Genomic DNA, 14,209 nt, shown 5'->3' on the forward strand with positions numbered 1-14,209 from the left:
TCCTCTGGGGTCACGTCATCATAGGGATTTAAAACCGGATAAATCTTAGGGGGACTTTTAGGGGACTTTTTTGGTAAGGTGGGGTCTGGGAGGTTCCTGGGGTCTGGGAGGGTCCCAGGGTCCTGAGAAGGCTGAGTAGGGGGCATATGAATACTAACCGAAGGGCATGCCGATGGGGGGCGAGAGGTGGATTGCATTGCCCGCTCCCCAATCTTTACAAGTTTTAAAGTACCACTGTCAAAGGGTGAGCTTTTAAGAATCTCATTAATTAAATTCCAATAAGAAAAGGCAGTGACAGGCACCTTTTGAGGACCAAAAGTCTCATAATAATCTTTGAGGCAGTCTCCTACTCTGAGCCACCTTTTACCATCAATTGACCCCTCGAGGGGAAACCAAGGACACAAATCCTCTATGTATGAAAAGAATGATCTTAAATCCTTTTTCTTAACACGCGCTCCCCGAGTCTTGAGGGCCTCCTCGAGACCCGTCAGAAACAAATCATGTGACGAAACTGCTTGTCCCATGGTGCATCACTCACCTTGCGCTGGCCTCACTCTCCTCCTGGATCTGACTCCCAGTCGCGTCTACCGAGGCGATCTCGAATCCCGCTTGGCCAAGTCTTCCCCAGAGGGCAGCGTTCGCTTCTCAAACAAAGGCTCGAGCCAACTACGTTGGGCGCCAACTGTCACAACCCGCGGGACATCAACGCGGACGGCAAACCTAAGAGAGAAGGAATGAAGGGACAAGAGACGCAGGGAGAGACAGCAAGACAGGAATTCTGATCAAGCTGCAAATTTTTATTGTTCTCACAGGTATTTATGCTGAGGGAATGAGGGGTATGACGAGGTGCAGCCTGGTTGGTTGTGTTCTTCTGCTGGGTTCCTGATAGGGTGCAAATTCGCACTGGCGGGAAGGTGAAGTTCGCGCCGGCAGGAAAGTGTAGTCCCGGAAGAGAAGCCGTGGGCGCCATAGGCGCCATACTGTCAGAATTATCAGCCGGGGGTGGGGGGAGGGGCACTGCTGCTTATTGTAAAGGTCAGAATGTTCTCAGAATGAGAACTTCTTGGTCCCTGACATTGCATGCCAAATACCCTCATAAAGTGGCTCTAAAAATAATGCCGGAGACACCTAGTTTGCCTGCCATTTAGTTACTTTGCACTTAGGTTATTTTCTTGCATATGAGGTGGTCAATTGGTTGACTGAGTGAAGGAGGAAAGACAAGATCAGATCTAAAAGGAAGAGGGAAGACAGGAGAGAGGGGACCTGAAAAGCAACAAACCTTCCAGCAGGGACTCTTGCTGGCCCAGTTTTTGGTATGAACTGATTAGCCATCAGCAAGGAGATAGGCCTGGACATTAGGTCCAAAATAGAATAACCGTCTCCAGCCATCAAAAGACCGATTTCTGCTGTTCCTTGGAACTCTGGAGGCTGGTGTCCCTGTGCAATGCCCATGCACATCCTGCCAGCTGTGCCCGGCCCTTGTGGGGCTGGGTCCACACCATTTGCCTCAGTAGATCTGACATGTAAGCTGGGGCAGACCTTCTGCAGGCTAAGTCCACAATACACAATGGTCTTCAAATTGTGTGGGGCTTTGACTCAGCAAGTCCACATCAGGAAACAATTCTGGGCATGAACTGAGATGCATGGTAGTGAAATTCTTCCCTAGAATAGTGAAAAATTGGCAACAACCCCCCTGTCCGTCAAAAAGGGATTCATCGCGCGGATAAAGGGTAGACTGCATAATGGAATTCGAGGCCGTCTCTCAAACTGTTACTGCAAAAGAATATTTAACAACATACTTCCAAGTATAGATTCAAATTATATCAGTATGTGAAAAGGACAGTCTACAAAGTGCTATATATACTCTTTCCAAATTTGGTTAGAGAAGAGTGTGGAGTTATAAAGATAGATAGTGGGTAGGGAGATGATACGCAGATAACAAGAGGGCCAGCAGGACAGAAACCAAAATATTAACATTTCATGGATTTGCAGGTGATTCTAAATTTCTTGTTGTTTATTTATTCTAAGTCTTCCAAATTGAATATATATTTCTTTTATCAAAAAGGAAACAGAGGGGCTGGGAGGAGACTCAGCGGCAGAGCACATGCCCAGCCTGCGTGAGGTCCTGGGTTTGAGTCCAGCACTGCAAAAAAAGAGGAAAAGGAGGACATAACCCAAATCTTAAAAACAAAAATGACAGTTTTTCAACTCCAGAAAAGAGGAAGCAGAAGGTGCCCTGGTCATTTCCCCTGGAGCTGGGGCTGGAACAGTAGGGGCCGGGCTGGGCGGGCGCATCTGATATAAGTCTCCCGGCCTTGCCCGCAGGCAAGGGAACTTCTAGAAGTTGCCTGCGCGCTGATTGGAGCTGTCATGAACCTTGTCCTGCTGTGTGGGCTGCTGGTGATGGCTGGTGAGTGGGGAAGGGACACACACTGGGGAGCGAGGACGGACGCCGCTGGGCCGCACGCTCCCCCATGGCCTGGGTTGCAGCTGCCCTGCCCCCCTGCCCCCACCCAGCCCCCCACCCTTCCACCCCCTGCAAGGAGCCATCAGTGCTGCCACCTAGGGCAGCACCTAGGGCGGTGGCTTCAGCCAGAATGCCACGGGAAGCCACACTGGGCGGTGTGCCAAACCTGAGGCTGGCACCTACTGTGCCTAGGACACAGTTATGGAAATGGGGCCCCACGTGCTCACCCGACCCTTGCATGGAATAACAGCCACCTGCTGTGCATGCACAGTGCTGTTTTGAGGGGCCTTTCGTGTTCGTTACCTTGGAACCAGGGAAGAGGTTCCAGTGACCCTTGTGGGGAGGGGGCAGGTGGCTTCCATGAAGTCTTTAACAGACCAAAGGTGAAAGTGTGATTGCGAGCCAATCACTTCCTGTTTTGATTTGCATGCCCCACCAAAATAAGTGACTTCAGAAAAGTCCTGGGTTTTGTTGTTGTTTTATCTTGTTGGCACTGGGGATTGAACCCAGGGGCACTCTACCACTGAGCCACATCCCCAGCCCTTTGAGTTACTTTTTATTATTTTGGGACAGAGACTTGCTAAATCTCTGCTGGCCTCAAACTTGAGAGCCTCCTGCATCGCTACGATGATAGGCAGGCCTCTTCATGCCCAGCTTGGTTTTGTGTTTTTAAAAAAAGTAATTTCATGTTGTCTTGGATCTCCGGCAACTGAAGAGGGACACTCCTCTAAGGTCCCAGTGAAAATCATTAGGAAATTTGCAATCCAGCTACAAGAATTCATCTCTCAGCTGTAAAGAGGCAACACAGGGTAGAGATAAAATTCAGAGAGGAACCGATATTCGGATAGGACCTCACCATCTCCTTGACCAAGCCCCGCAACCTCCCCACATCCTCATCTGTGAAATGGGCACAGAGCACCCCCTCCGTGGGGATGGTGGAAGGACCGTAGTGAGAACGTGGATGCCAAGCCTTGGGCGGGTGTAAGTAGTAGTAGTAACTTACCACACGCTTGTGCACAGGATGGTAGCCGCATCTCCTTCTGTCTCTCCACCCCCCTGGGGGCAGCTGAGGCCAAGACACAGTGGCCCAACCCCCGGGGTGCATGGCATGAACTGATGTCTCAGGCTGGGGTTGTCCTCACTGATAAAGGGGAGAAGGGGAGGGAGGGAAGAGGACGGAGAAGAGGCCAGAGGCAGAAGAATAGCAAGGACCTGGATTCAGGTCTTCGGCTGGTCCACAGGGTGGACTCTGACTCTGCGGTTGGTTGCCTTGGGCTTCCTTAGCTCAGAATCTGGGAATCCTGGGATTCCTAATGGGAATTCCAGATAATGGCAGAGGCCCGGGACCTTGTATCGGCCCAGCTGAAGCTTAGCATCTCATTCGGCGAGAGCCGCTGCATCCAACAGGAGTGGCAGTGTGGGGTCCCACGTGTGGAGGGGACACAGCAGTCTGCTCACTTCAGGTGCAGCCCAAGATCACCCGCCTGTGATCTCAGCCTTTGTCCCTACACGAGTCCCTCCCAACTTCTCACGTGCACCCCAGTGAGGAGTTTCACTGTAGATAGCATTGTTCCCGAGGGTGGGGGACCATGGCAGGGTCACCGAGGGGCTGCCTGACCCTGGCTCCCTGAGCCCCGAGGCTCCACCTGGCCACACACGCCCTATGATCTTGCTCAGGGACACATGCATGTCCGATTCTCCCAACTCAGCCGGACACGGTCCTCTCCCCCGACGAAATGGATTCCCCTGTGATCGATTCTAGCCAGCAGCTGTTGGACTGCAGTGCAAACCATCGATCACGGGGTCGCGCTGCTTCTGGGGAGCCGCACGGGCTCTTTAAACCTCGGGCTTGTCTGCGGGCTGGAGGGAGGGGCGCTGGGACTTCTCCCTTTGGGAATGGGAGGTCAAGGCCCAGAGGCAGAGAAGGTTCCAGATTACCTTGGTTCCAGTTCTGACTCCATTCGCCTCCACCATGACCTTGAGCAAGTTACTGAACCTCAATCTGCTCATCTGAAAGACAGGGATTAAAAATGGTCCCTTCAGTTCCATTAAAAAAGAAAGTCATTAATGGGACCCACATTGGGCACTGTGACTGTAAAGTGGTAACTTTAGAGGAAGCTGGATGTGGGACTCAGGGGCCTCTGGACTGTCCTTACCACTTTTCTGCACATCTAGAGTTATCCCAGACTGGAAAGCTTATTTATTTAAAAATTAGTATTTACCTCGTGGGATGGAGATAAATCAATTCAGGAAAAGACCGGCACTTAACATATAGAAACATAACTGTCATTATATTTTTATTTTATTTTATTTATCTCGTTTTTCGGTTCTGGGATTGAACCAGGGCTCGGTAGATGCCAAGCGCTCCCAGAGAGCGCTATATTTTTGAGGACAGTGTTAGTTGCTATTTTATCATCTTCATCATTCGAAGCTCCTCCGGTCACAGCGGAGGGACCACCCTGGGGCCCGCTGCATCCCCAGGACTTTTGTCCCCTTTCTTCATCCCTGGGGTCTGCCAGGTGCGCTGCCAGCCCAGGGAGGGATCCTGAACCTGAACAAGATGATCCAGCAAGTGACCAGGAAGGTGCCCCTCTTCAACTACTGGCTCTATGGCTGTCACTGCGGACCTGGTGGCAGAGGCCAGCCCAAAGATGCCACAGACTGGTAATCGCCTTCCCGGGCCCGGGGTCCTAGCCTGGGGCTCTCCTTCCTTCTCCATCCATGGACTCATTGAATGAATTCGTTTTGCTGAGCACCTACTATGTATGTTACAGTCCCAACCCTCCTGGGATCGGCCTCCTAGGTGGTAGCCAGGTCTCTGCAGGTCTGACCCTCTTGTACTCCTGTCCCTAATCTAGCGATGACACTCCCCGCCCGCCCCCACACTCCCTGCTGCCACCTCTTTTTGCCGAATCTCATTTGATCCTCACAACCACCCTGGGGATTGGCCAGAGGAGGGATGGGGCCAGCCAGGCCTGGGGCATGTCCCCTTTCCACCACGTACAGGCTAACTTCTGTGAGCCTCAGTTTCTTCTTCTGTGAATGCAGATCATGCAGTTCCTCCAGCACGAGGATTAAGAGAGAATTTGTGCTCACATGAGTGCCTGGCGCACTGGAAGCATCCACGTGAGCTGTTATTATCCTTGACTCTGCCCAGGTGGGCACATGGGTGGGGACAGCCAGAGACCTGAGTTAGCCAGTGACCCACACAGCTGGGCACCCTACCTGTCCCACCCACTGTCCTCTCCCTCCAGGTGCTGCCAGAAGCATGACTGTTGCTATAACCACCTGAGGAGCCACCAATGCAGACCCAGGACGGACTATTATAATTACACCTTTTCCCAGGGGAACATCCAGTGCCGTGAGTGACTGGGTATTAGGGTTGGAGCTGGAGGACCAGGAAGGGAGTTCTGGCCCTCGCTGCCTTTGAGGCTGAGTGATCATGCATAGGCTACTTGACCTCTCTGTTCTTCTCAAGTGTCTAGTGGCAGTAGCTGGGCTGTGGAAGAGAAGGAGGTGTGGGCATGGGGTAAGAACAGGTCCAAAGGGAGGTTTGATCCTTTCGGTATCTGGAAGCCAGGCCTAGCCCTGACCAGTTCTGTGACCACAAGCACATGGCTTAACCTCTCTGAACCTCAGTATCCTCATCTATAATCTACTCCACATAGTTATTGCAAGAACCCAAATGAAACCAACAGACGGAGCCTCACAGATGCCTGCCACTGAGAACATGCTCACTAAACCACACGGCTGCCGTGTTATTGCTGTTACTCTCTCCATTATTCATCCTCAGAATGGAGGCAGCAAGACCCTGACCTTCTCCATTGCACAGACAAGGAAACCCAAACTAGAAGTGTTTCCCTGGGTCACAGAGTTGCAAAGGACAGGTCACCTAGCCCCCAGGTCACAGTGTCCCCAGCTCTGTGAATGGTAGCAGGTCCTAGGGCTGAGAATCCAAAGGACTTTTTACAGCAGATGTTGGTAACTGAAGACTTTTATTTTTGTTTTGTTCTTGGACGGAGGACTGAACCCAGGGGTGCTCTACCACTGAGCTCCATCCCCAACACTTTTTAGTTTTAGCTTTGAGACAGGGTCTCTCTGAGTTGCTGAGGCTGGCCTCCAACATGTGACCCTCCTGCCTCAGCCTCCTGAGTCACTGGGTTTACAGGCGTGCACCCCCATACCCAGCTAACCGAGGGCTTAATAATAACAACACCCAGCATTAATTGAGCACCAGCTCTATGCTAAGTGCTCGGCACTCTTTAACCCTCCCAGTGGCCCTGTGAGCAGCCGCGGTCATTAGCCCCACTGTCCAGAGGCTGAAACTGAGGCGGGTGGTGCGCGGGCCTGGCGTCCACCTTCTCTTCTGGCCCGCTCCCCCTGCCCTCCCCAGCTTCCTCTGGAAGGAGCCGAAGCTGCAGCGGCTCACAGCTCCCGTGGCTCCTCCCCACCCTGCCATGTTTGCTCACTCTGTGGCTCTCTCGTCCTGTCCCCTGACCCCGCCGATCCACTTCGTGCAGTGCTCTCCCTGCGGGGCCAGCCCTGTGGGGGTGCCCCATTCTTGTTTAGTGGAAGGGTGAGTGAGGGAGGCAGGGAGGCCATGGACGTGCCAGGCTCACAGGGCTGGAGTCCAGGTGGCTCTGGTGGCACCGGCCAGGCTGAGCAGGACTGGGCCGCCTTCCGAGGCCCCAGACCTCGCCAGTGCTGTCTGGGGGAGGGACAGACGCTGAACTCCCCTCCTCCACCCGCAGCTGTGACGGGGAGCTGGTGTGAGCAGCAGCTGTGCGCCTGTGACAAGGAGGTGGCCGCCTGCCTGCAGCGCAACCGGGACTCCTACAACAAGCACCTGCGGTTCCACTGGCGGTCCCGCTGCCGGGGCCCCACTCCCGCCTGCTAGAAGCCCGGCTGCTTTCCCCCAAGCCACCGCCCCAGCGGCTGCCCTGAAGGGCCGTTGCGATCTTTCTGTCCACACGACACTCTTAAAACCCCCAAGGTCCTCCACTGCCCCAGGATGAACCCCTCGAGCCAGCCGTCTGGCCCGGCGTCACTCTCCCCGACTGCGCCCTGAGATCCCCTAGAGTCCAGCCTGCCTTGGGCTCAGCTGCACCTGCGTCCAGAGCAGCCTGGCCGGCTGTTTCCTGCCCCAGGCACTTGCTCAGCATCCTCCTGCAGAAATGGCCCTGTGGTCCCCTCCTGGTGGATGGCCCTTCAGGGAGAAGGGGCTGCTTCCTAGGAGGGTCTTCCCGGCCGGTCTCGCCTCCCCGCCAGGGCTCACCTGCTCTCCTGATTCCCTGGCTCACCTGCTCATCTGCTCTCCTGATTCCCCTGGCACTTTCTGGAGCTGCCCACCCCCAGCTGGACGGCAGCACCTTAAGGACAGAGACCACGTCAGTCTCACCTTGGTCTCCTCGGCTTCCCACATACTAGGTGCTCAATTAATGCTGGGGATCAGACGAGCTGATCCAACCACACGGGTTGGTTGGATGCTGGTGTCCCAGCCAGATCCCTTTGGACTCAGGACCCCCACTCCCAACTAAGCCAGGCGCTGGCTTCCAAACGCTCACATCTGCCCTCCGTCTCTTTTCTGGGAGCTTCCTTGCCCTGACCGTCCCCCACCCCATACACACACCAGGGGGCCACCTGTGACTGATCAGAGAGTTCAACACCCTGGGCATAACCGCCAGCCCCCAGCCTCTGTGCAGGGCCATCTGGATGGCACAGCGCCCAGAGTTCCTCCTGGGATCAGAATGGCCCAATGCCCCAGAGACTTCCGGAACCGCCTCTTGTCCTTATCCCGTCTCCTGGCCGGGCCTGTTTTCCTGGTTCCCCTACAGGTTTCTCTGGAGAGGACTCAGTAATAAACTTGCATAAGAATCCTGGTCTGGGCTCCGCTTGGAGGGAAACACACATTTAGGCAGAAAACTTTTTCTTATGAGGATCCACAATCTGTCATTCATGTATGATTAGCTGTGTGTCCAGACACGGCACCTGGTGCCACCCAGACTCTGGCCTGTGACACACACTTGTTCAGTGACTGATGGTACAGACTTCCTGAAACTCAGTGGCTGCAGCGAGGCAGTGTGAGCGGGATTGAGAATTTTGGGCTCTGGGTTCAAATTCTGACAGCCACCATGGAGAGGGCCAGGGGGTTGCTAAATCTCCATTCTTTACCGCTCAAATCTACTGTGAACCTAAAACTGTTGTTAAAAAAAAGGTCTATTAAAAATATTCCAGTGCTCCTCTGACCCGCCATGTGCCTTTCTTGGGGAATCTTAGTTTCCTTGTGTGCAGAGTGTATGTGAACAATAAGGAGTTACTGGTATGTGTGTTCTCAGTAAGATTAGTGTGAACGAAGCTCTCAGCACAGTCCCCTGCATGTGGCAATGTCCCCTTTAAATGTTAGCTGCATCATCATTGTTGGTGTGTAGTGACCAAATCTGAAGTCACTCCCAGGAGAAACCAGGAGAGAAAACGGCTTATCCGCGCCGCCCTCTGCCCACCCAGTTCTCTGCTAGGTTCAAGACACCCCAGGAGCTGCTGACCCCTGTTCATCCATGAGTGCTCCCGGTGGCCTGGCAAGGTTCCCTGAGCCTCCATGTTGGCTGATGTGGGCATGATTGTCCTCACTTGGTAGCTGAGGGGCCTGGTGCTCAGAGCGGGGGCAGGAACCTTCCGAGACTCCCAAGCCAGCCAAAGGCAGCGGCACAGGGACTCCGCCCAGCCTCTTCCTCGTCTGCTCTGTGTCCTGTCCAGAAGGTTCCAGCTAGGGTGGGCAGGGTTCTGGAGAACCTGCGAGGCCCTGGACTCCATTCCCAGAAGCCCCCTCCCTGACAAAAGCAGAAGCTTCCAGCTGGTAACCGGCTCCGTGGACTTCCACGCTGAGGGCACCGATGATCTCATGTCACAAGAAGTCGGGCAGCAGGGAGGCTCCAAGTTGGGCTCTTCGGCAACTCGATGATGTCATCAAAGCCTGGTTTCTTTCCTGCTCCTGGGTGGGCCACAATCAAGGTGCTGGCTTTGCCCTTGTCTGGTCCCTCGTGGCTCCAAGATGGCAGCCCCGTTTCCAGACCTCAGGCCAGGGTCCAGCCGAGAAATGCTGCCTCCTCCTGCGTCTAGCCCACCACAGCCAGTGGGCCTCCCCACAGGACAGGCCCCCTAAACCAGTGGTGGGCCAAGGCAATGGCTGGTTTAGAGACCTTGGGATTCAGTTTCCTTTGAGAGGGGCAGGGTCAATGTCCCTGAGGGGCGGGTAGCTGATAGAGTCAGGATCCCAGGACTGGGTGCAGGGTGCACGTCTCCCTGTGACCTCCCCTCACCCAGCACAGGCACCTCGTGATCAGTAGACTGAGACGCGGGACTTAGGATCAGGAGGCAGGGAGGGGACCTCAGGCAGCCAGGACGGTGGGTCCCCAGGTGAGCGAAGTCCCTCCCGCCCTTGAGCTCCTCTCAGTTCCCAGCTATTGAAACTGGGCAAGAGGCAGAAAGGAAGGAGCAGCCCCGGGGACATCGATCTCCACCCACGTCCCTCGCCTGCACCCGCGTGAACTGAAGGGCACAGTCGCGGAGCTTCCTGTTCCCTCCAGGTCACGCGCTGCCAAAGGACACCCAGAGGGGGAGGAGAGGGGCCCACAGGAACACCTGGCATCGGGCACGGCGGCGCCCGCCCCCTGGCTCCATCCCGCGGGCTCCAGGGTGGCTACCTGGGTTTTGCAGCTGCAGAAGCTGAAACCGCCGCCGTGAGTCACTGCCGAGAAGTGGCAGGGCCGGAACTCGAACCCAGGTCTCTCTGGCTTCGGGGCTGAGTTCAACCTTAACTCCCACACTCTGTACTGGGACAGCGCCTGACTCAGCCCTGGTGCCCCAGGGGAGGATGAGCCACTCCCAGGGACACGGAAGGGGGCGGGTATAGCAAAGCAGGAGACCAGGAAGAGGGTCAGAATCACCCGAGGACAATGGTGGCCTGGCCCTGGCAGGAAGCCCTCCCACCTGAAGCTCCTTATTCTACACCAACCCAGCCTCTCGGATCCTGGGTTCAAACTCTGGCCACCCAGCCTGGGGCCTGCATGACGGCCATGATTCTCCGGTCCCTGCCTGTTTTCCCCGTGGCTCCTGCTCCCACATCCCTGTCCTCACAGGTCCTGACTCTGCTGCGAGGAACCCGTGGGGCCAGGCTCCTGCCCTGTCTCAGTCTCCTTGAGGGAGACTGGGGTCCCTGACACTCACGCTCATGCCTGTCCCCAGGGCAGTCAGGGACAAGCTGTTTAATCCTCTTCTCTTCTGCGGGGCACCCGCCTGCTCTCAGATAGAGTCCTCCAGTTGCTTTTAAATTTAAAATCAAAAAAGACTTTAAGCGGGTCAGGGGAAGCTCAGCAGGCACCGTAAGGCAGGCTGAGGCTCCTCTGGACTTCCTTCAGCTTCGGGCTCCTGGCCACGGCCTGCAGTTCGGGGGCTGAGCCCAGAGATGCGTTCCTGCTCCCGGGGTTCTTGATAAGACGGCCCCCTCCCCATCTAGAGCCCAGCTCTCCCTCTAAGAAAACAGCCTGTGCCCCCGACCAAAGCACCCCAAGCCGCCCCCCTCTCCACTCCTGTCCTTCCCGCTCTGCTTCCCTGCGCTACGCACCCCAGTGGTCCTTGGTCAAGTACTTCTTGAGCTGTTTGTTTCCGTCACCCCAACACTCAACCAGAATGGGGGTACCTGGGAGACAGAGATGGATGCAGCCCTTCCAGCATCCAGGACAAGGCTGGGGAAATGGGCGATTCTGTTGAATGAGCGAATGAATGAGTGAATGAATAGACTGATAGGAACGCCCATCCTACGTCTCTCAGCTGGGCTCCTTCCCAGCTGGTGATCTTGGGCTAGTGGAGTAACTTCTCTGATCCTTCATTCATCATCATGAACATGGAGGAGCTAATGCCTCCCAATGGAAGGGAATTTTCGATCCAACCCTCATCCCTTTCCTCGTGCTCATCTGCCACTGGCGAGAGAGTTGGGACAGAGTGGAAGGGCCAGTGGGCAGATTTTTGGAAAGGGGCATGTTTACCACCTCCCAGTCCCTCCTTCCAGTGAGCAGAACTCAACCCTCCACCCTCTGCCCGGAACCCTGCCTTGCTCCCTGGAGGTCACTGGAATGAAGTCAGATGCAATCTTCGGGGGGCTCCCTCTTCCCACCCCAGTGGGCAGCTGATGAGAGGAAGCTGGGGCTGTGCCCTGCCCACCGCAGGTCAGTGGAGATGAAGCTGCGGGTGTTCCTGGCTCTGGAAGGACCGAAGTAAGTGCCTTCCCTGACCCCAGATGCCCCTGGGCCGGAAGGGCAGAGCAGAAGGAAGAGGTGACAATTCTACCGTGGTGGCTCTGCCTTCTGAGTGGGGGAAGGGAAGACCCGGTTTCCAGGATCCCAGCACCAAGGATATCACACCCGGGTCCCCGTCACGCGTGGCCCTGCAGCGTGGGGCTTGCTCCCAGCTTACAGATGGGGACACAGGTTCTTGGTGAGTGAAACGTCTCACCTGGGGTCACCTGATCAGCAGAAGTGGCAGAGGCCGGCAAGGGTGAGTAAAAACCCCGTTAAACCCTGGACCCGGGGCCACCCTGCCCTCCCAGAAGGTGACTCCCAAAGGCAGTACCAGTGAGGGAAAAGAATTCCCCGGGGAGGGCCCCGTTTGGAATGCAGGCGCTGGGGCCCTCACCTTGCGGGTCAAGGCACACTCAGCCACTGCAGTAACGAAAAGGACTTTATTTGGGGTCTTAGGAATTGCGATTTGGAAATCAGGTTCAGGGATCTCCCAGTCGGCGTTTGGAGGAAGGCGGGGGCCGAGGGGAGCAGGCAGTGTTGTATCAGGGCAGCAACGATTCTTTTGTGGGGAAACTTCTGTGGGAGTTGAGAATAGGTGCAGGGTCTTTGTGACTCATTAAAGATGGAGAAAATAAGTATATGCTTAGTAAAAACGTCCACACAGGATCCTCAACCCTCCTGATAAGTGTCTTGAGACTCTGGGTACGATAGAGATGTCCCCGCCACTGGTGGCAGAAGGGACCAGAGCTCACACCCCAGACCGAAGCGTGGATCACGCAGAGCTCCTGCTTCCTCGTGGCCTCCGGCTCCATCCGGAAAACTCTTCCGGTGCTGTTTCCATCACGAATTTACCTTTTATTTTCACATCCTGAAGCTCTGTGGGCCTGGGTGGGGGTGGGGCAGGAAGCCGCATCTGTAACAGGAGCTGCCCCAGCATCTGTAGCTCCTGGGGGGGCCCACACTGAACAGGGTGTAGACACCCCCTCTGCTCCGCAGTGCCCCCCAGCCCTGCTGCTCGGCCTTCTGCCTAAACACCCAGGGCCGCAGAGACCTGCCCCTCCGCCAACCCAGAGGATCAGCCTGCTGGTACCTGGGCACCGTGGTCCCGCCTGGCCATAGCTCTCAGGTGACAGTCTTCAGGCCACGCTCCAGACCAAACTCCAGTCTCAGCCCTGTTCCATGAGCTGCCACTGCTTCATCTGCCACCCAGGAGGGGCTGAGAAGGTGCTGCTCAAACCCCGGCGGGTCATGGGGACCTTCCCCAGGCTGAGTATTTCCTCCCTCCCTCCTTCCCTTCCTCCTTCTCTCTCTCTCTCTCTATCTCTCTCTCTCTCTCTCTCTCTTTCACTTAATTTAAATACTTTATTTAAGAAGGAAATTTACATCCTCTGGTACAGGGAGAACCAGGAGCAACGTCATCAACAAAAAGCATCCGTTAAGAACAACTTGAGTCGGGCACAGTGGCGCACACCTGTAATTCCAGCAGCTGGGGAGGCTGAGGCAGGAGGATCGCAAGTTCAAAGCCAGCCTCAGCAAGTGCGAGGTCCTAAGCACCCTGTCTCTAAATAAAATACACAAAAGGACTGGGGGTGTGGCTCAGTGGTTAAATGCCCCTGAGTTCAATCCTAAGTACCAACAAAAAAAAAATCCCCAAAAACAAATAGAACAGGGCCAAAGGGCGTGGCTCAGCCGGGAACTCTTGCCCAGCTGTGCGAGGTCCTGGTTCCATCTCCAGCACTGCAAATTAACATTAAATTAAATCGAAATTTCTCCTTAGGTAGAGGTGGGGTAGAGTCTGTAGTTGCTGGACGAGCCAGCAGAAATTTCCAGGGTGTCAAGGACACTGAGTACCAGGTGACCTTCACCTTCACATGGTTGAAGCCTTGGAAAGGCTTGCTCAGGGCAGGACTGGGCCTCTGTGCCAGCCAGGGCTGTTTGGTTCTGCCCTGGGAAGCCCCGCCAGGCAGCGCTACAGGCCACAGCGCAGGAGGGACAGCCATTCAGCTCTTGGGGAGCTACCCAGGAGCCCCGGATTCCGGAGACTCCAGCTCAGGCTGCTCCTGTCACTCTTGGCTCCACGCCCTTCAGTAAACAATCCTCCACTGGTGAAGGGCAGCAGAAGAGGCCACCGCCAAATGTGCCACTTGGAGGACATAAGGATTATTTCGAGCTGAAGGCGGTTGAGAATGAACAGAGGCAGGAAGCGGCTTCCCGGTCCTGCCCTTATCCGACTAGAGGCAGGGCATACATTTCCGGTGGAGGAGGGAGTCCCCTGGCCTTCATCTGCCAGGGGAGAAGACAGAACTCCTCTCCCTGGCTCTGGGTTCAGGCTGAGATGAGCTCACACAGACAGACCTTACCAGAAAAGCCTTCGTCCTCCTCGGTTCAGCGTATGTACTTCCAGCCATCTCGCCGCCATTTGTTACCCCTGAGGCCCAGACTTTTTCCT

General features: G+C 55.4%; 1 protein-coding gene across 1 annotated transcript; it reads left to right on the plus strand.

Moving 5' to 3' along the window:
- The first annotated feature begins 2,279 nt into the window (after positions 1 to 2,279).
- On the plus strand, positions 2,280 to 8,706 carry Pla2g2d (phospholipase A2 group IID). The gene is made up of 4 exons (XM_047552165.1): positions 2,280 to 2,410; positions 4,987 to 5,131; positions 5,722 to 5,828; positions 7,219 to 8,706. Exons 1-4 carry the CDS (start codon positions 2,371 to 2,373, stop codon positions 7,362 to 7,364), a joined length of 438 nt encoding a protein of 145 aa, XP_047408121.1. The 5' UTR covers positions 2,280 to 2,370; the 3' UTR covers positions 7,365 to 8,706.
- The last annotated feature ends 5,503 nt before the right edge of the window (positions 8,707 to 14,209 follow it).

This window comes from Sciurus carolinensis, chromosome 1 (genome assembly GCF_902686445.1).
Source record: "Sciurus carolinensis chromosome 1, mSciCar1.2, whole genome shotgun sequence".
Classification (NCBI taxonomy): domain Eukaryota; kingdom Metazoa; phylum Chordata; class Mammalia; order Rodentia; family Sciuridae; genus Sciurus; species Sciurus carolinensis.